We start from the raw sequence: 22,575 nt of genomic DNA, 5'->3' as shown, positions 1-22,575 counted from the left end.
CCCATGCAAAAAGCACTCGATTCTTTCACAGAGTCACAGTGAAACAGCTTCATTTGGGCTCTGTATGTCTGCAGAAACTTATATGCAAATTAATGTAGATCAAAGGGGAAGTTAATTGAAGGAGCAGTGCAATAGTGTTGGGTGATATTTTGTACTATTATTTTCTGTAATACTGAAGTACACCAAGAGTGGTATGTAAAGTATATAGATTATTCATAGATACATGTCATGGCTTCATTTTGATTCAATTTTAGGGTGTGTGTGTGTGTGTGTGTGTGTGTGTGTGTTAGATATCAGGGATCTCATTGTCTTTCTGAAGGGTTTGGTTGTCTTTCAGCAGCAGCTGTCTGACTAGAATTCTGCCAGTATAAACTCCACTAACACTCCCTAAAGAACTCATTTATTTAGGAGGAATAAGAAAGAGAAGAGATTGTTAAATCTGATAGTATTTTATGGAGAGAAAACAAAAACCGCCAGTGGCACTAAATCATCAGAGATGGAAAATGAAAGAATAGAGTAAAAAGAGGGAGGGAGGGTAAAAAGAAAGACTTCCTTTTTGAACTACAGTTACGGAAAGTATTCAGACCGCTTAAATTTTTCACTCTTTGTTATATTGCAGCCATTTGCTAAAATCATTTAAGTTCATTTTTTCCTCATTAATGTACACACAGCACCCCATATTGACAGAAAAACACAGAATTGTTGACATTTTGCAGATTTATTAAAAAGAAAAACTGAAATATCACATGGTCCTAAGTATTCAGACCCTTTGCTCAGTATTTAGTAGAAGCACCCTTTTGATCTAATACAGCCATGAGTCTTTTGGGAAAGATGCAACAAGTTTTTCACACCTGGATTTGGGGATCCTCTGCCATTCCTCCTTGCAGATCCTCTCCAGTTCTGTCAGGTTGGATGGTAAACGTTGGTGGACAGCCATTTTAGGTCTCTCCAGAGATGCTCAATTGGGTTTAAGTCAGGGCTCTGGCTGGGCCATTCAAGAACAGTCACGGAGTTGTTGTGAAGCCACTCCTTCGTTATTTTAGCTGTGTGCTTAGGGTCATTGTCTTGTTGGAAGGTAAACCTTGGCCCAGTCTGAGGTCCTGAGCACTCTGGAGAAGGTTTTCGTCCAGGATATCCCTGTACTTGGCCGCATTCATCTTTCCCTCGATTGCAACCAGTCGTCCTGTCCCTGCAGCTGAAAAACCCCCACAGCATGATGCTGCCACCACCATGCTTCACTGTTGGGACTGTATTGGACAGGTGATGAGCAGTGCCTGGTTTTCTCCACACATACCGCTTAGAATTAAGGCCAAAAGTTCTATCTTGGTCTCATCAGACCAGAGAATCTTATTTCTCACCATCTTGGAGTCCTTCAGGTGTTTTTAGCAAACTCCATGCAGGCTTTCATGTGTCTTGCACTGAGGAGAGGCTTCCATTGGACCACTCTGCATAAAGCCCCGACTGGTGGAGGCTGCAGTGATGGTTGACTTTCTACAACTTTCTCCCATCTCCCGACTGGAGCTCAGCCACAGTGATCTTTGGGTTCTTCTTTACCTCTCTCACCAAGGCTCTTCTCCCCGATAGCTCAGTTTGGCGGACGGCCAGCTCTAGGAAGGGTTCTGGTCGTCCCAAACGTCTTCCATTTAAGGATTATGGAGGCCACTGTGCTCTTAGGAACCTTAAGTGCAGCAGAAATTTTTTGCAACCTTGGCCAGATCTGTGTTTTGCCACAATTCTGTCTCTGAGCTCTTCAGGCAGTTCCTTTGACCTCATGATTCTCATTTGCTCTGACATGCACTGTGAGCTGTAAGGTCTTATATAGACAGGTGTGTGGCTTTCCTAATCAAGTCCAATCAGTATAATCAAACACAGCTGGACTCAAATGAAGGTGTAGAACCATCTCAAGGATGATCAGAAGAAATGGACAGCACCTGAGTTAAATATATGAGTGTCACAGCAAAGGGTCTGAATACTTAGGACCATGTGATATTTCAGTTTTCTTTTTAATAAATCTGCAAAAATGTCAACAATTCTGTGTTTTCTGTCAATATGGGGTGCTGTGTGTACATTAATGAGGAAAAAAATGAACTTAAATGATTTTAGCAAATGGCTGCAATATAACAAAGAGTGAAAAATTTAAGGGGGTCTGAATACTTTCCGTACCCACTGTATGCTAATTGTTATTTTAAAATGAATTCCACCAGTATCTTGTTAAATTGCTTTGAGACGCTTTATAATTCCAAGTTGATACTGATTCCAGTCTGAAACTGCAGGGTTGTGCGCCTTTCAGAACTGAACTGAGGTACATTTTCAACTGAAGTGAGGCAGAAAACAGGATGCAGATTTGACATTCAAATTTACATCTAATAAATTGCATGAAAATTCAAATAAAGTCATACAGTATATATGACTGTATTTTTAACTTTGAAGGAAAGTTTATCAAGACAAACTGAATGATAGTTTCACAATGGATGGACGATGGACGGGTGGATGGATAGAACAACATGTGATGGATGAATGAATGGATAGAACAATAGGTGATAGATGGATAGATAGATAGATAGATAGATAGATAGATAGATAGATAGATAGATAGATAGATAGATAGATAGATAGATAGATAGATAGATAGATAGATAGATAGATAGATAGATCTTTTTCTTGCTTTCTTACCAGCATACGGAACTGGAGCGTCTTTGTCCAGAGCCACTAAAGGAGGATCCAGCAGAACCGCATCTGTGTTTTCTGTGATGACGCCGTGGTATGAGCTCTCAATCCACGGCTTGTGCTTATTCACTAATAGAAAGAGAGAGAGAGATGATCTTCGATTTACTTCAAAAGCAAACCATTTTAAATCTGTTTTGAAATTCTTCTGCATTTCTAAACACAAGATTGCAACCTCTGTGATGTTCACAATGGCATGATTCTCAGAATACTGCCAATCAATTCACACTGCAATGAATGTCACCCTTTGAGCCGTGCTTGATCAGGCTGACTGAACTTTTCTTTCCATATCAAAAATGAAAGAAGGAAAGAATGCAAGCCAAATTTTCTTCAGTGTTTATTTAAGGAGACCGGTTGTTGTAAACATCACACAACAATGTTAGGACAGCGACCAGCAACTTTCTGGATTGTTCTTTAGTCGATCTGTCTTTAAATGCAGCAGTTTTTAAAATCCTCAAGACTCTGTAGGCACTTGTGGAGAAAATTCATGTTCAAAATCAAATTACATGCATGTGCGATAAAGAAAGACTATAATTGAGGCAGATACACATTGCCGAGCCCATATTGCAGTCTGAAGTTGAATCATAAATCAGTGCGTTTTATAACCAACCGTTTAAAAATGAGCTGGCAGCTTATAGCAGCCAATCATTTTTTACATTGTACATTGAATTATGTTTTTTAATCAAAAAAAGACTGTATATGAGACGTTAAAGACATTTTTTGATCTTTAAGACCTTGTACAATCAGTATTGTTAGATTTCTAACCAGACACTGAATAGAAGAATAGAGAGAGAATAGAGACAGAAAATGAAAATATGTAATCATTTGTAATTCATTTATGGTCTCTTGTGAATTACACCTCGGAAAGGTCAACCCACATGTGCACCTGATCATCCACAATTTTTCTTCTTATAAGAAATAAAGCATGCCCTCTAAAGGTCAAGGCCATATCATTTACTTGTTTTATGTCCCAGAGAGACCAACTAAAGCCACTCAAAGCTGAGAGAAGCACAGGAGAGAGAGGTAAAGAATGGAGGACAGAAAGAAAGATGAGGGAAATGGGGAATGTAAGATTGAATGGGGGCCAAATCACTAAAAATTGACTTCCTTTTGAAAGACATGTAAAACAAGGACTTTGATTGACTGATAAACACAGCAGTCCACTTTATACCCTGCAGAGTGGAAAACATATTTATTAAAACTATTACAGATGCACTAAATCAACACAGTAATAGATTCTCATTCTGGGTCAATCGAAAAGCTCACAGAACCAACCGAAAGAGTCTCTTTCTCTCTTTTTCTCACATACACAACAGAGGAAATAAAGTGTTAATCTGTCTTAAAGCCATTTTAATCCGCTGGCAGCTGTTATGGGTTTTCCTACATCCTGAGCGTCCAATCTCCCACCCAAATGCATGCTCTCTCTTTCGCTCTCCTTTCTCTTCTTACCAATGCCTTCGTGTTTTGTAAAATGGGTATTTCTAGCAAGAATTTAGTTTTAATGTAGCTAAAAATATATGAATAATAATTGTAAATGTATTCTTTCCCCAATTAATCACAGTGTTTATTTCAATCAGCTTGATATTGATTTCCCACACGGCTTTTTATCAGCTGATGAATCTGCTGCCGAGTCTACAACCCCATGGCAAAACAAGTCATATTTTATACAGAGTATGTAATCAGGATTGACTGTAATCATTTTAAAAAACAGCGTGTACAACAAAATAATGACAAGAAAACAAGTATAGTTGTTCTCGCACGCTACACGCCAAAACATAAAGTGCATAAAGTATGATGTGACCGCAATATGAACTGGTTCTTTTTGTGAATCAAAATTGCACTTCGCAACCACTGCTGTCCTGTTCATGACAAATGACTATTTGAGACTATTTCAATTAATCATATATATATATATACATATATAGTTTTAATATAGCATACATTTAATATATAGTTGTAATATATCAAAGTTTTATAAAATAAGTTTACTTCAGTTGGTTCACCTGGTATTGTGTTGATTATATGATTATATGAACTGCATATTTTGGGCCTTGTTGTTAACTTTCGAAAGTAATATCTTTATTTGTTGAGATCAATGTGTTTTAAATGTTTTATATTTCTTTCTTTCTTTTTTTATTATAAGTATTATTTACCAAGTTAGCATTGAGAAAGAATTTAAATGAAAGGAAAATAATAAACATTGCTACATTTTAAAATATTAAAATATATCAAAATCAGTGACCTAAAAGTGATTTTCTGATAGAAAGTTGAAAATCTGCTTCAGTGTCTTTTATTTCTACAACATAATGGTCTGCTTTATGAGATATGGCATTAACAGCATATTTCTGGGAGAAGGGTTTCCTCAGCATGAATCCAGTTAGTGGTAGTACTAATAAACAAGGCTCGTGGCTTCACTCCCAACCACAGCGCTCATGATGATCAGCATTTTCCACAGCAGCAGGGCAGTGGGCATTAAGGGAGTGCGACTGTGCCCCTGCTGCTTCATTGTACCTGTGATACAGAGGCTCTGTGGGAGCGCAGAGCCAGAATGGCTCCTTTATAGGCTTGTGCATTTAGAGCCAAAATGGTTCCTTTCATTTCATCGTTTATGGAAGGAAATGAGCCCAGAGCACAGAGAGAATGACAGAACTAGGTTACAGGAAATTAATAAATAAATAAAATATATTCATTTTAGTGAGGTATGAAAATGATTGTTGTTTTCATTCAGCATATAAATAGTTTTTGTGTTATATAAGGGAAGGAATAAGGATGTAGGTAGTATGTACTTTGCTAGATGCTGTCAGCTATAACAGGGTTTCTGCAGGTTTTATGAAGGTAATTTTAAGACTTGTTAAACAACTTTTTAAGACAAAGTAAATTAATAAATTGAAGGGAACAAAACTCATTCATGTTGTAAAAATGTAAAAGTATAGGGAGCACACAAAAAGTTGTATTAGCAACACTTCAATGTTTAAAAATACAACTTGCAAAAAATACAATTTCCATTACTTTTAATTCATTTTACAAAATAATAGCTTAAGCCTTGAATAGCTACTTATTCATAACCACTAGACTATGGAAATATTTAAAGTTATGTTTTCTTTAGTATTTTTGTCTTTTTTACAGTAAAAAATGTCTAAAGATTCTGAAATCAAGATACATTTACTTGCAAAAGAAGTATAGAAATTGATCAGAAAACAAAATGAAGTGAATATGTGATTAAAGCAAGAACACATCAGACTAAACAAAACAAATAATAAAACAGATTCAGAAAAATCTACTTAGTTTGAAGTGATAGTTTTTTCATACCCCACTGGCAGATATTCGTGCATGCTTTAAGCATAAACTCTCTTAATTTTGTTCAGTGTTGCAGAAAACAAGACTTTATATCTTCATTTTGCATCTCACGTAAATGAATCTTATTGTAGGGATGTTTAGTATATATTTGTATTGGAAAACAATGCATGAAACATTCAATGCCATGACCCACAGAAACCCTGAATAAGACAGAGTACAAAAGTTGTGAGATTTCCAGATCCATTCCAAAGCCATTTCCCCCTCATTTGTCTTGTTTTTCCAGGATCATGCTCTCTTCTTTAAGATTGTAGGGTCAGTAACGCCCAAAATCACTTCTCTCTTACCACATAATGTGAAGATGCCTGATTAAGTCACTCTAAACTCTCAGATGCTTCCATTAGGCTGCACTAATGGACTGAGCTGAACTTAATTCTGCAAAGATTACTGGAGATGAGACACGGCAGAGTTCAGCAGACTCTCCGGACACACTCACACACACACACACACACACACACACACACACACACATGTTTGTTTTAGTGGTTTACAGGGACTCTCCATAGGCGTAATGGTTTTTATACTGTACAAACTGTATGTGCTATTGCTAACCCTACACCAACCCTACACCTAAACCTACCCCTTACAGGAGACTGTCTGCATTTTTAGATTAAAAAAAAACAAAAAACATTTAGTATGTTTTTTAAGCCTTTTGTTTTACGGGGACATAGGCAGTGTCCTCATAAACCACCTTCAAATTGTAATACCTCTCTCATACCCATGTCATTATACAAATTTTGTCCCCGTAAACCACAAAAACCAGTACACACACACACTCACACACACACACTCATGCCATGCTGCCCGTGGCTCAGGCAACTGTGGGATTGAGTGACTTAATCTAATGGAGAATTTACAATAATAAGAGTATGCTGTTTTGTAACCACCATAAAATAAGGGGGCATGTCCCCCTCAATAATCAGATTTGGTCGAATTATCCACCTCAGTATTTGATATTCTTGATGCTGCTCTGATGCACTTCATCAACTAAATTAGATTATTCACCTTAAATCACACTATTTTTTCCCAATATGTAATAACTTTTGATGTATTGATTATGTTATTATTTATTGTTATTTATTATTTATTTTATTTATTATTGTTATTAATGCTAACTAGAATTACAACTTAAATTGAAACTAAAATTAAAGCCATTAAAAATATTTTCAAACTAAAAAAAAAAAAAAAACTTTTATTTCATTTTATTTGCAAAGGTAACATTTCTCATGTTCATTTTTTTATGTAGTTTAACACGGAACTGAAATAAAAATTATCAAAACTATATATTTATATTAATAAAAAATGCAAAGATAACACTATAAAAGAACACTGACTGAAACATATTTAGACTTATATGCAATTTTAAGACTTGCAACCTTTTGTTTTGACTTTATTTTGGGGGTTCAATCTAATCTAATCTAATCTAAGCTAATATAATATAATATAATATAATATAATATAATATAATATAATATAATATAATATAATATAATATAATATAATATAATATAATTTACCCCATGACCCTATAGAGGACAAGCAGTTCGGAGAATGAATGGGTGGATAATATAATTTACTGTTGCCATAATATTATTTGAAATAAATAATATTTTATTTAATATTTCTTTCTTCTTTTCCTCTATCTTGTCCAGTCTTAGAATCCCAGCAGCCCATGGATAGAGGAACATGATGATCTCTCTGCAATATTGCTGTAATACTTACATAGTCCTGATGTAAGAGCTCCTAAACTCTAAAACACACACTGCACCTCCTACATGAGGGGTGTGTGGAGAGGTGTGCATGCATGAACACAGAGTTAAAGGAGAAATGAGTGATGAACATATGGTGTGGGCCTCCCATGAGCAGCCAAACACACACACACACACACACACACACGAGAGAGGAGGAACATGTAGCTTCTTTTGTGTGATGATGATGATGATGATAATGACACACTCATTCCACTAATGAATATATATGATACACTGTTAACAATCAATCAGAGGGCTGTCAGAACCCACACAGGTTCAGACGCTCGGCACATTAATCAAATGTATGTAGAATGCTGCCTCAGCGAAACCAAACCCAAGAGTCGACAACCCAAGAGCCTAGCGAGGTCTGTTCAACCATCCTGATTCTAGTTCAAGCACTGCTATTGCCCAAAGAACCAGTAGTGTAAAGGTGATGTGAGGCATTTTTTTCTGTAAAAAATACCTTCTAAAATATAGGGGTTCAAGTGTGACACTCTGAAACCCTATTGTAAATGTAAGGATTTTAGTATTATTATATATCTACCGTTTAGACTAAACCATAAGGCCTAGAGACTTGAAACTTGGTGAAATCGTAGTGTTCAGTTTGGGTACACAATAGTATTGACTCGTTCCGGTCAGCCCAAGAGGAGCACTCCAGTGCAAAAAACAAGAAATGTTGACATTTTTGACCATAAGTCCTGAACCGTTTGTTATAGACTTAAAACAAATAGTTAAACTGTTGATTTATCCTCGCAATAGCACATTACAACGTTCAGGCATAGGTCACTTTTATGGTTATAAGGAATGACATATTTTCATCAAACTGGACACCTTTATGTATTGGGTTCAATTTGAGAACTGCTGAAAAAAAAAGAAAAGAAAATCTGAAAATAGTCACTTGCCTCTTTGATTTAAGTGGCTTTGTAAATAATGCATAATGTATCTTTATGCACACAATTAAATATCTTACAGCATCTAAACCCTGATAATTGCTCTTTGCAGCTATATTTTTGTCATTATTTTTGCAATTCCATTCAGTTTCATTCACATTTCACCTTTTAATATCCATATGTGTCAAGGTTACCCATCAACAAATATTACAATAAAAAATGTGACCCTGGACCACAAAACCAGACTTAAGTGTCATTTTTTAAATTGAGATTTCTACATCATCTGAAAACTGAATAAATAAGCTTTCCATTGATGTGGTTTGTTAGGATAGGACAACATTTGGAGATACTACTATTTGTGAAATCTGGAATCTGAGGGTACAAAAAAATCTAAATACTGAGAAAATCGCCTTTAAAGTTGTCTAAATTAAGATACATTAACAAACGTATCAGCCTACATGATTGTGCATCCCAGTTTCTGCCAGTAAAAGCATATAAAAACATTGTGCAAAAGAAAGATATTTGTAGGATATACTGTGTTTGTATTGCATCAGACCTGAACCCTTGAATTTACAAGAAATATATTTTATTTGCTATATAAACAAAGTCCATAATATCATTGATTTGAAAACCCAAGGTCTGCATAGGTTCCTTTCTCTTCTTAATAATGCATTGCCCTTTGTTGCTTGGAAACGTAACGCAATAGACTGACCTGAGAATTCAGCAGCTGCTCATTGTGATGTGGGCCTGTGTGTGTCACACAGACTGCAAACACATAGTAGGTGTCTAACTACTATACCAATCTATCCAGCATCTGCTGACACTGATTCGATACATTCATAACAGCTGGACACATTTGGTTGTGGTTTATTTTGTGATTTCCAGATGTTTCATATCATTCCAGAATGAAATAACCTCTTTGTGCAAAATACATTTTGACATAACCTACTATCTTATGTGTCTGAAGAGGAGAGGGAAGGAGATTGGTTTATTCCTGTGACAAGGACAAACAGCCTGAGGAGTCTGCAGCTAGTGAAGTGAATCATGAAATACACAAACAAGCAAAGTTGAAACACAGGATGGATAAACACTGAAAATGGAAAGAGAAAGACAGGAACATGCATCACCGGACAGGGCAGGACAATAAGACAAGAAAAAGATGAGAACAGGAGAGAGAAAAGCTGAGCACTGATAAATTATTGTAAGCTCAATATCTTCAGTCAGTTTCGTGAGCCGACACACTACCAAACTATTATATTTTATGAGAAGGCTTTGAAACAAAGGCAATCATGATGTCTCAAATTAAACCCTTTTAAAGCCTGATTTGCTGTATTATTGTAATAAACTACAGCAGGATTGCAGCTGCAGAGTATTGAATTTACTAAAACTAATCTAACTCGCTACCAAAACAAATCTTTATCATTATTCTGCACAATGAAAACATGTTTTTATAGATAAAAACACTTACACCCATAAGACAGATGAAAACTCTCAAACTTTGATAATGGCATCATATAAAAATAAATAACTATTGCGCCCCAAAAACACACATACAGCATCATATGTAGGCTACATTTTGTTCCAGCACATGATCGGTACGTTATAGTGTTTCATAACAAAGACCGTCTACAAATCTGACATTCAGCCTTCAATCTAAAGACAGCAATCAAAACTCCTCATTTAAATTCAAAGAGGATAAAATTTTGATCTGCGACTTTTCAAAACTCTGATCACTATCTGGAAACCAAAGGATGAAATTCAGAAGAAGCGCACGTGGAATGAACGCTCTCGGGGACTACAAATTCATTTCTACCCACTACTTTGTTACGTTTAAACCGTTAAAGTGTCTCATAAATGCATATCTTGTGTTAATGTGAAGATATGTTGATGTAGGATGTTGGCTTACCTCTGTGCGCGCGCACGCAGGACAGCCCGAGCGCGAGCAGCATCAGGATCAATATTCGTTTCATTGTTGTAAAACTCCTCCGGTCTTTCTGTTCTTTCTGATCTCTCTCACACTAACACTATAAGAACATTCAGTGAGATGTTTAAAAATGCATCTAAATTAAACAGCAGGAGTCAGGACCAATAAGAGTCGCTGAAAGATTTCAGGTAAGGTACGATGCTCAGTTGCGTGAAAGAGCTTGATACTCTGAGTCGACAGAGAGAGAGAGAGAGAGAGAGAGAGAGAGCATACCCTTTATGTGTCTGTCTTTATGTGGCAAATGAAGGGTTAACACCCAATATCCATCCATCAGTTTTCCAAAACGATTCTCTGTAGGGTCGCGGGCACCCAATAAACTGCTAAATATAAAAATATTTTAACTTAACCCCGCAAAAAATAAATAAATAAATAGTGAAATCACTTTTACGTTGTGATGGAACTTAAAAAGTAGGATTTTGGCTCCATCTGGTGGCTTTTTCATGATCTACAGCCTGGTATATTACAGCCGTTATCGCGTTTTGATATTCGGACCTATCTACCGTTCTACCGTTGCTTTCCCCAATGCATAACTTATATTTTACTCTATATTCTGTAAATATTATACATTTAAAGTAATGCGTTTATCATAAGTATAAGCAAACTTCAAATAAGCGCGCGCGCATGCGTGTCAAAATGACTGAGCGCGATAGGCTATTTAAAAATATGTATTTTAATAAAACATTGGTTGTTGAACATGTACCCAATATTTTTTATAAGTACAGGTTTTAAAGAGTCTCTTTCATTTACTGGAAAAATAAATGTCAGTAACGTGATCAAAAGAGTGAAATGTGTCCCTGCAGAACATTATTCTGACTTGTTTATATAGGCTAGTCAACTTTTGAAGTGGATCAAAAAAGTTAATCAAAGTTTTGATCCACTTCAAATGTTGACTACAGTAGGCCTACACTTAGATTGTAATTTTGTTTTTTTATGATCTATAATTATTTATTATCTAATGATTTTAAACTGTGAATTAATTATATGCAGTTTCTATTGTAACATTTATATATTAAAACTTTAGGTGCTTTTCACCTCTTTGCCACACAGCATTTCACACATGCAGTGAAGCCACAGATTTCAACAACATCAGTTCACCATTAAATGCTGGCAATATTAAGTTAAGTTGTGATGTATTGTCAAGTATGGTGACCCATACTCGAAATGGTGCTCTGCATTTAACCTTGAGTAGTGAACAAGTGCACACACACCCGGAGCAGTGGGTAGCCTTGCTCCAGCACCCAGGGAGCAATTAGGAGTTCAGTGCCTTGCTCAAGGGCACCTTAGTCATGGTATCAAAGGTGGAGAGAGTGCTGTTCATTCACAATTCCCACCTTCAATTCCCACCACATTTCTGCAGGTGCGAGAATCGAACCAGCAACCTTCAGGTTACAAGCCCGACTCCTTAACCATTAGGCCACAACTACCCCTGTAATATATTGGTCAAACTCCATGTGTGACATCTGAAATTGTGTGAAATACTATGAAAACCATTTGAAGAGGACAGCGAGGATATGAATTATCCAAATCCATGCAGCTAGGTAAATGAAAACACTGAGGTTACTGCAAAAACATCAGAAAACTCACACTACAGAAAGGCCATTTACATGCTCTCAGTGTGGACTGAGTTTCAAAGCATTTCAAAACATTTAAGTGTGATCGGCAAATCTAAAAAAAAAACACCTGACACTTCATATGAATGAGAGTCCCCATAAATGCTCTCTGTGTTGAAAGTTTTCCACGGCTGGACTCTTCGAAACAGCACCAAAAAAAATCCACAATGCTGTGCGGGATCACATGTGTTTTGAGTGTGGGAAGAGCTTTACTGCAGCTAGCCATTTGAAGCAGCACCACAGGATTCATAAGGATGAAAAACCATTCAGCTGTCTGCAGTGTGGAAGGAGTTTCACACAAAAAGGCCACTTAAACAAACACATACAAACACATGACGGAGAGGAACCTTATCATCTCTCAATCATCTGCGCAGTCATTCAAATAAATGAAATTGTTAATGCAAATGTTATGTGTTCAAATAGAGTTGTTTTCAATTTTTTCAAATAAAGTTGCTTTGAAACAAGATTTGTAGAAATGTTCTTTTATTTTTGAGACTATGGCTAAAGTATATTACTCTGTGCATTTTATTATTGCATTTTTTGAAGAGCATGCTTTCACTGAAAAACTTTCAGTCATCTTTCAATCATCTAAACTAAAGCATTTATTCTAATTAGTCTGGGTTAAATCAACCCATTATGCTGGGTTAAATAAACAACCCAATTTGCTGGGTAAAATTAACCCAACATGGGTTCTGGGTTAACTGGGTTATGTTATGCAGTCAGGGAAGATGTTATGAAGTCACGTTTATCGCTCGCGTTATTAATAGAGAGTGAAAGTAAATATTCAGGTGTTTCGCCATGTATGAATGGATTATTTACAATAGCCTACGGTCTCGTGAGGCTTTTTCCAGGTGACACTCGCATTCGTATTTTCCCTGGGGGAAGGTAATTTGGGACGTGTTTCGGGTTGGTTTATTTTACATGACTTGGATTTGAGCGAACGGAACGCGCGTCTCGTGATCCTGTTTCTCTTTCAGCATCGGCTTGGCGTCATCGTCGCCCGCATCTCTAATAAAAAGTGAAAGTAGCCTAAATGGTGATGTTTCGCCATTTAAACAATTATAATAGTTTCTTTACAATACGTATTAGCAAAGTATAGGAACCATGAATTTACCTGCTACTTATAGAAATGGCGAGGCGGAGCATGCTGTCGATATAATTAAAAATCAATCGAGGTGAGTACGCAGGACTCGAGACACTTCACATGTGACTTCTGTAAACGAGAAAAACAGGATCTCAGGAACAATGAGACGTACGTTTCTGTTTCTCCGACTGTCAGGATCAGTTCAGCTGAATTATTGTGTTTGTTTGTCATTTCCATCCAGACTCAGTGGTGGAGATCAGATTCAGCTGTTCAGCTCCATCATGGACAACACACAAACATCCAGAGATGAGGATTATTCTCCAGAATGCAGGTACTTTGATTAAACACATATTTAATCGCCTCTAAATGATTGTAGATGGCAAGAAGATGTTTGATGATAAAGGCTTTTAGGGCCTTACAATAAAATTTTTGTCATAAAGCACTTTTTTGTTATAATATAGTGTAAATAACCATAAATTGCTCTTTAAAGTGTTTTATAAATGTAATTTGTTTAATGCATCATTCAAAGGATTTACTTTAATTTCTTTCTGTTATAGTTTAGTTCATCAGAAGAGATCAGAATCAGAGCCCAGCTGTGTGTCTATGAGAAGTGATGTGTCTATGAATCCTCCACTACATTTTAAGAGTGCAGATACACAGACTAATCTCAGGTATAATATTTATATAAAAAATATGAAACAAGTATGCCATTTGTATTATCAGAATAGTATTCTAACAATGACTAATTCATTGTATATTGTATATTGTTTATAATTGCTATAGTTTAGTCCATCAGAAGAGAGCAGAACCAGAGCCCAGCTGCGTGTCTATCAGCAGTAATGAGTCTATAAATCCTCCACTACATTTTAAGTTTGAAGATACACAGACAGAAGTCAGGTATAACATTTCTGTAAAACATATGATTTCATGATGATACAGAATACAAAAAATACATTTTGCTTAGTAACTTATGTAATAATGTGTTATTTAAATTTTATAGCCATGAAGTCCTCAACATGTTTAAATCAAATCTGATGAAGAAGTTTGAGTGTCTGTATGAGGGAACAGCAAAGCAGGGAAACCCAACCCTCCTGAATGAGATCTACACAGAGCTCTACATCACAGAGAGTGAGAGTGGAGAGATCAGTAATGAACATGAGGTGAGACAGATTGAGATACAATCCAGGAGAGCAGCAACAGAGGACACACCGATCAAATGCAGTGACATCTTTAGACCTTTACCTGGACAAGACAAACCCATCAGAACTGTGCTGATAAAGGGAGTCGCTGGCATTGGAAAAACAGTCTCTGTGCAGAAGTTCATCCTGGACTGGGCTGAAGGGAAACAGAATCAGGACGTCCAGCTCATATTTCCACTTCCTTTCAGAGAACTCAATCTGATGAAGGACAAAACACTCAGTCTTTCAGATCTTCTTCATGTCTTTTTCCCTGAAACCAAAGAAATGGAAATATCCAGTGACAAATATAAAGTGTTGTTCATCTTTGATGGTCTGGACGAGTGTCGTCTTCCCTTACAGTTTAAAACTAATGATACTCTACGGGATGCAAACAAAAAGAAATCAGTGGACGTGCTGCTGACGAACCTCATTGCGGGGAATCTGCTTCCCTCTGCTCTCATCTGGATCACCTCCAGACCAGCAGCAGCTGATCTCGTCCCCTCTGAGTGTGTCCATCGAGTGACAGAGGTACGAGGCTTCAATGATCCACAGAAGGAGGAATACTTCAGGAAGAGAATCAGTGATCAGAGTCTGGCCGATAGGATCATCTCACACCTGAAGTCATCAAGGAGCCTCTTCATCATGTGCCACATCCCAGTGTTCTGCTGGATCTCAGCCGCTGTTCTGGAGAAGATGTTGAGTCGAGCAGAGAGTGGAGAGATTCCCAAGACTCTCACTCAAATGTACACACACTTCCTGATCCTTCAGACCAACATCAAACATGAGAAAGACTTTGAGAAGAACGTGACAGACGAAGACATCATCTTTAAACTGGGGAAACTGGCTTTTCAGCAGCTTGTGAAAGGCAACCTGATCTTCTATGAGGAAGACCTGAGAGAGTGTGGCATTGATGTGACAGAAGCATCGGTTTACTCAGGATTGTGCACTCAGATCTTCAGAGAGGAGTTTGGCTTGTATCAGGGGAAAGTCTTCTGCTTTGTTCATCTGAGTGTTCAGGAACATCTAGCAGCTCTATATGTGCACCTCTCCTATACCAACAACAACGTAAATGTGTTTGATCAAATCAACAAACAGAGTTTGATGTCTAAAGTTCGACAAAAGTCATTAGATGCTTCATTATCTGCTCTACATCAGAGTGCAGTGAACGAGGCTCTACAAAGTAAAAATGGACATCTGAATCTTGTCCTGCGGTTTCTTCTGGGTCTGTCAGTGGAGTCTCATCAGATTCTCCTACAAGGACTAATGAAACAAAATGAAACAAAAAGCAGCTCTGACAGCAGTAAGGAAACAGTTAAGTACATCAAGATGAAGATCAGGACCATTGACTCTCCAAAAAAGTCCATCAATCTGTTCCACTGTCTGAATGAACTGGGTGATCATTCACTAGTGGAGGAAATACAACAGTATCTGAGATCTGGAACAATAAATAAAGCTAAACTCTCTTCATCTCAGTGGTCAGCTGTAGTTTTTGTGTTGTTGACATCAGAGAAGAAGCTGGATGAGTTTGATATTAATAAATTTGTTGAAGGAAACAATGAAACCAAAAAACTAGAAGTATTTAAGAAGCTGCTGCCTGTGATAAAAGAATCCAGCTCAATTCGGTAAGTATCACTGAGAACAATCACTTCACTGTTAAAACATTAATAAAATCAAAGTTAAAAGCTCATAAATCTTCAGTGCTGCAGATGTTGTTCAGAATTTAGTGGTCAGCATTTACACATTTTCTACACTGGTTTATCAGTTATTACAATTTTTATGTAAAATAATTGAATTTAAATAATGGTAATTTTTAAACCACTGACTTTTTATCTTTCTATGTGTTGTGATCTGTGACATTTTAGACATCAGTCCAGTGGTTCATCGAACATGTTTTGCTTAGTAATGGATTCACTGCTAACTCATCTGAACTGATCTGAGAAAGTGAAGAGTATGTTATTGATCTCTACAGGTTGTATAATTGTGGAATCACAGATAGAGGTTGTACTGCTCTGGCTTCAGCTCTGAGATCAAACCCCTCACACCTGAGACAACTGGATCTGTCTTGGAATAAACTAGGAAATTCAGGAATCACACTGATGTCTACTGTTCTCAAGGATTCTCACTGTAAACTTGAGAAACTAGAGTAAGATCATATGTGAATCTCACAATTGAAATACATTGTAAAGTATATTTGAAGTGTTCAGCTTCTTTCTGCTGCTGTGAGTTCAGCTGATGGAGCTGTAAATGATTGACTCTTTTAAAATGTTGTGTTGATTGAACACACACACACACACACACACACACTTATTTACTTGTTACAGGGCCTAAAATTAACAGTATTATTCCCCTTTTTTTCTATTATCAATTCTAACAATGCCTGAGACCACAATATGGATACATTTGTAATGAGAAGGAGTAAGGTTTATAAATCTGTTGTCAACAAAAGAGAAGCATTTCAAAAGAGAATCTTCCCCGCAGCTTTCTGTAAAATTAAAAGCAAAGAAAAACAACAATAATAATATTAAGAATAAGTTATTATAAAAATTAAACAAATAAAGAAATATCAACATAATTCTATTGAACTGAAATGTTTCACATTTATTATTATTATTATTATTATTTTTTTTTTTTATTATTATTATGTCAACAAAAAGAGAAACCACCTAATTTCACCTAATATTATTAAATGCAATTATAATAATTAAACAGATAATTCAATTGTATTAGTATTAGTATCAGTAAAATGTATTAGTATATAGTATTATTAGTATGTAAGAGTAAAATGACTTCAGGAGTAAAGAAAAATAACAAGCAAAATTACCTCTTAACTACTAAAGGGGTCACTCTAAATTTAACTCAATAAAATAAAACAAAATCGGCAACAAAGATAGTGCCCTGACTTCCTCAACAAGTGAAAACAACTAAATCTACAGAAAATGGCACCCACTCCCTACAACTTCCAAATACACTATAAAAATATTTACAAGAAAGATAAATATCAGCCTTGACAACAACTCAGATTTGACACAAATTCAAAAACACAAATTAAAAAACAGTACATCCAATTCCCCCACCCTTAAATTACAAACCAGAAACCAACATTTTAGCCAGTCGTAAGAGTGTTTTTAGCAGATCAATAAGCATTTTCCAGGTTGTGATTCAGAAATACAGGTCTTAATGATATATTATTGTTTCTAATGGGTAAACACAACTCATCACAACATCAATGCTGTTGTTGTGGAGTGATGGAAACAGATTAATGCATTATTATGCACTGCATTCAAATCCTTTGAAAGAGAAGGAATGATAAATGTTAATGCATCTTAAAATGATGAGTTTCTGGTAATAGAGTTGAATATGCAGCAGCACAGACCTCTCATGCAGGGATTTTTTGGTGGTGAATTTTGCAAGACATTTTGCAGTCAATGCTTTCAATTTAAATCACTTCAGTACAAGACAGGTGTTTTGTTTTTTTAATCTGAAACATATCCTTCAAGCTTATACTTTCTCTTTAATAACAGATTCACTTATAATCTGTTCTGAGAAAGTGAAGAGTGTGTCGTTGTTTGCAGGTTGAGGAATTGTGGTGTCACAGATGAAGGTTGTGCTGCTCTGGCTGCATTTCTGAAATCAAACCCTGAACACCTGAAAGAACTGGATCTGTCTTGGAATAAAATAGGAGATTTGGGTGTGAAGCTTCTCTCTGCTGGACTTGAAGATCCTCACTGTAAACTGGAGAAACTGGAGTAAGTTAATCACTTATAGTCACACATGTAAGGCATGTACTTTAGTGTATATTTTAGGATGAAATTAATTTCATTCATCACATCACATGATCTGCTGTTCCCGTTTTTGACCCACTAACCATTTAGTGGAGCTTCAGTTGCTTCTGTAATTTGATTAATACTGAACTTTCAGATAAACATGAATGTGTTTGTTAATGACATTAATTAATTAATTAATGAGTGAATGAAGGTTATAATCACTTTAGCTTTTATCAGTGATAAAAGGAAAGAGCCTCAAAACCTCTGAAACTAGAAAGTTGTTTATTAAGTGACTCTTAAATATAGTAGAATGAAGAAAAATACGGTATAGAAATACAAATCTGTAAGAATCAACACACTGGTTTTCAGGAGCGACAGAGTTTCAGCCTTTCTCCTCCGTCAGCAGTTTCCTTTTCCTCTTATATGTGGCAGTGCTTGTCATTATATCTCAAACTACAGACACTTGAACTACAGTTCACATTGTGTCATTGTTCTCTACAGGTTGAGGTGTTGTGGCGTCACAGTTGAAGGTTGTGCTGCTCTGGTTTCAGCTCTGATATCAAACCCCTCACACCTGAGATATCTGAATCTGTCTGGGAATAATCTTCAAAAATCAGAAGTGAAGTTTCTCTCTGTTCTGAAGGATAATCCACATTATAAACTAGAGAAACTATACTTTTGTGAGTACATTTTTATTTAAAACATTTAAAGTTTAGTAACAGGTCTTATATGTTTGTAATTGGAGAATATAAGATGATAAGTCAGCTCCACTGCAGTCTCTGTACTTTATTCTGTGTTTAATGAGAGTTTAATTCTGTCATATGACTTATCTATGCATATGTGAATATTTTAATCTCTTACAGTGTCTCTGTGTGTTAGTGATAGAGTTGTTGATCATTTACTGTTATTAATCTATTAGCAGTTTTCATTCAAATATTTGGCTGTAATATGAATATTCTAATACTAATATTTACTAATATGAATATGCTAATGTCTCATACTCAGATGTGACTGTCTGTGTGTTTTATTGTAGGACTCTCAGTACTTAGTCCAGTTACCTCAGGATCCCCAATATTATCTGTCTGCAATACCGGAGGCCACACTTTCAGGACCGCAGTTGTAGGACCGCACTTCTAGGACCCTAGTTTTTTGTGACAGCGCCACCTACCGAGCCGGAGAACCGCAGTCCCAGGAACTCATTTCCAGGACCCTAGTTTTGGAGCACTGAAAAAAGTGCCACTAAGGCAGTATTTCCACCCAGTTTTAACTACATTAGAATTTTAGAGTTTTTTAAAAGTTTTATTACACCCAAATACTACTTTCTTTATTGCAATTAAACCTGGTTCCTAGGAATGTTGAGTAATTATTGGGTCTAAGTAACATAATATAATAACTCAAATAAAATAAACAAGGATGACTCTGGGGGTAGATTTAAGATTGTGTATATTTTATAAAATAATATATTACAACAGTTGAACTTCAACACACACAAAAACAAATTTGTTCATGACGTGAACCACACAGAAAGAACTTCATGGACGACGTCTTCACTGACTCCTAAGAGAGAGAAAGAGAGAGAAGTGAATGAAATAAGGAACATTTAGTTGAACATGTTCTACTCTCTAATTTTAAATTTCATATTTAAAAGATCTTAGTTACCACAGAGCGCACACACATATACGATCCAAAAAGGATTATATCAATCTTCATACCAATTAATGTTCATAATACTATTATTGCATACTGTTTAAAGATTTGGAAAAATTTTATTTTTATGTTGTGGGAACAAAGGTTCTTGAAACATTCATGTCAATAAAGCCCATCTGAACTAAGAAAAAACAAATAGAGAGAGATGCAAGAAATCTTAATGGAAATAACATATTATTGACACGACTTTAAATATTTAAAGCACACGTTGTGATGTACGCAGCAGCACTACCTACCACCTGGATGCTCTCCCCTCTTTTCTCAGTTGTTTCTCTATCACCCTGTTCAATTCTTCCACTTCACTGAAATAGTAAATGGAGAACATAATCACTGCTAGGTTAACAGAAATACTGTTAATGCTTAAAATAAGGATACATTGGACATCGTGTAGAAACAATTCCAATACTTGACCAATTTATTTATTTATCTTTTGTCATACTATTACCTGCCCTGAGCTGAGTCCTTGAAAGCACTTCATATAGAGTACAGTACACAGTAAATGACACAATCTAACTTGTGGTATTTTAACAGTCAATTATTATGATGGCCTCTCTGTTATGTCTGACTATTAAAATGTCATATGTCTCAACCAACATTATAAAACCATGTCAAAATGAAGAGACGTACTCATAACATGTATTGTGGGGTAACGTTAAACAGTTAAAACATTAAGATTATTTTTAACTTAATTAAAATGGAAAAACAATGAGTAATTAACAAGCTTTCACAACGAACATGCTGCAGTTTATTGTGCTGTCAGTAATTCAACACAGGCTTATCATGCTAACAATTCATTTTACAGCATTAGAGGCTAATATATGATGGCTATGCATTCAAGACTATTTAGCAAATCACGATCACTTCGGCTATGTTGACTTTCCAATTAAATGCATCACATTGTTTTTAATGTTAAACAAATAAAAATGTATTCACATTTGATACTCACACTCTGACTGTCATCCATCTTCGCTGGTCCTCTAATTCGCTAGGTGGCGCTGTCACTAAAAACCTAGGGTCCTAGAAATGCGGTCCTAGGACTGCGTTCCTGAAAATGCAGCCTCCGGTTTTGCAGGCAGATGCTCTCAGGATCAGCTGATGGTGAATAAGGAGCCGCTACAGAGACACACAGTCACACAATCAACACAGACTCAAGACACCGAGACACACAGCGATCACACTGTCGTGTGTGTGACTTCACATCAGTTTTGTTGTTTTTTACATTTTATGGACCTGTTTTTTTTAATTACAGATGTCATCAGATGTCACTATCTGCTATATATACGTGATGGTCAGTGAATAAGTGTTGAAAAGCCTCATCTGCAATTTGTGTAGATGCTGTAACATGCAATATACACTACAAGTAACAAATTAAAAAAACAAATAAACATTTAAATCAACAAGTCTTATTGTTTAAATAAGAGATTTACAGTGGAATTTCTCTTATACAGTTAAATTATCTGGGCTCTATCAAGTTATTGTATACTGGAAGTTACTGTATAAATAAATTCACTCAATATATTTGGACTAACCACTTATTCAGAATTTTTACATGTTTTGTCTACCCATATGGAGAGTTTTACAAAATGTATAGCTTGCGGTATCTTTATAGATGTATTCAAAAGTCTGTTCTTGTAATGATCAGAAATTCAATGTATCATATGACTATTATTCTTATGTACTTTCCACCATTAACAACAAATGGGTGTGATTCTGCTGCTGATAGCCTAAATTTAAATGAAGTTTACTGACAAATTATTGTGATACTTGTCAAAATGTTCATTTTCAAGATAATGGAAGATATTTTTATTTCAGGAAAAGTTTACATTTTATAAATGCATTATAAATGTTAACCACTGTTGTCTGTTTCATTTAATAGAAGACCCTCCAATTACCAGAACTAACCTTTGGCTCCTGACTAAAGTTTACTTTCACTTTCATTTTGTATTTACATCAATTTTTGAAACAAACCATTCCAGCGGTGTTCAGTTTCTGAAAAGTGGTTTGTATGAGAGTAGAACAGAATGAAAGCATGCAATAAATAAACTAAAGATAAAGAAAGCCTGTTTTTTTTGTTGTTTTTTTTTACACATATTACATATTTTACATCCATATTATGTAATAACCATTATGTGTGCAGGCTATATGGCAGTACTATATACTGTATATATATATATCCCAATGAGATGGGCTCCTCCTAGATACCAGACTAGACAAGAAATGTGTTTAACTGAACTGTTGTCATGTTTTCACATGAAACTGACATATGTTGGAGTTTATTTGTATTTTCAATTAATTAAACATTCAATAATTAATTCATTGTACATTCAATGAATTAACCACCTCCTCTCGGGTCTGGCCTTGACATGGCGAGGGGGCTTGCGTGTTCCAGCGACCCTGGAGAGCGATACCATCGGGAGCTCGCTCCTGGTAGGGTCACCCTAGGCGGGCCGGTCTCCAGGGTAGGTTCCAGACAAACAAAGACCCCAGCACGTCGGTATGCTGTGAGGTGGCAGCCCCACCAACCGACTA

At 36.1% G+C, this 22,575-nt stretch overlaps 2 protein-coding genes across 3 annotated transcripts in view; one reads left to right on the top strand and one right to left on the bottom strand.

Moving 5' to 3' along the window:
* Window positions 1-10,963, bottom strand: part of clstn2b (calsyntenin 2b) — a 56,479-nt gene extending 45,516 nt beyond the window's left edge. The window contains exons 1-3 of one of the 2 annotated variants that reach the window (XM_058744527.1): window positions 10,917-10,963; window positions 10,626-10,743; window positions 2,674-2,796 (exon numbers count right to left, since the gene is read on the bottom strand). In XM_058744527.1, the coding sequence (XP_058600510.1) occupies window positions 2,674-2,796; window positions 10,626-10,689 (187 nt within the window). In that variant the 5' untranslated portion in view covers window positions 10,690-10,743; window positions 10,917-10,963. Of the gene's footprint in view, window positions 1-2,673; window positions 2,797-10,625; window positions 10,871-10,916 lie in introns of those variants that run through there. The other variant, XM_058744526.1, reaches the window with a different exon arrangement.
* A 2,362-nt stretch (window positions 10,964-13,325) lies between these two features.
* Window positions 13,326-22,038, top strand: LOC131520351 (NACHT, LRR and PYD domains-containing protein 3-like). Its single transcript, XM_058744528.1, has 9 exons — window positions 13,326-13,488; window positions 13,639-13,728; window positions 13,955-14,068; window positions 14,181-14,294; window positions 14,398-16,197; window positions 16,545-16,718; window positions 18,148-18,321; window positions 18,841-19,019; window positions 19,373-22,038. Coding segments are annotated over exons 1-9 (2,718 nt in total). The 5' UTR covers window positions 13,326-13,417; the 3' UTR covers window positions 19,375-22,038.
* Window positions 22,039-22,575: the final 537 nt, after the last annotated feature.

This window comes from Onychostoma macrolepis, chromosome 15 (genome assembly GCF_012432095.1).
Source record: "Onychostoma macrolepis isolate SWU-2019 chromosome 15, ASM1243209v1, whole genome shotgun sequence".
Taxonomy (NCBI): Eukaryota; Metazoa; Chordata; class Actinopteri; order Cypriniformes; family Cyprinidae; genus Onychostoma; species Onychostoma macrolepis.
Note: the sequence above shows the minus strand (reverse complement) of the source record. Positions and strands in the feature narration are given on the sequence as shown.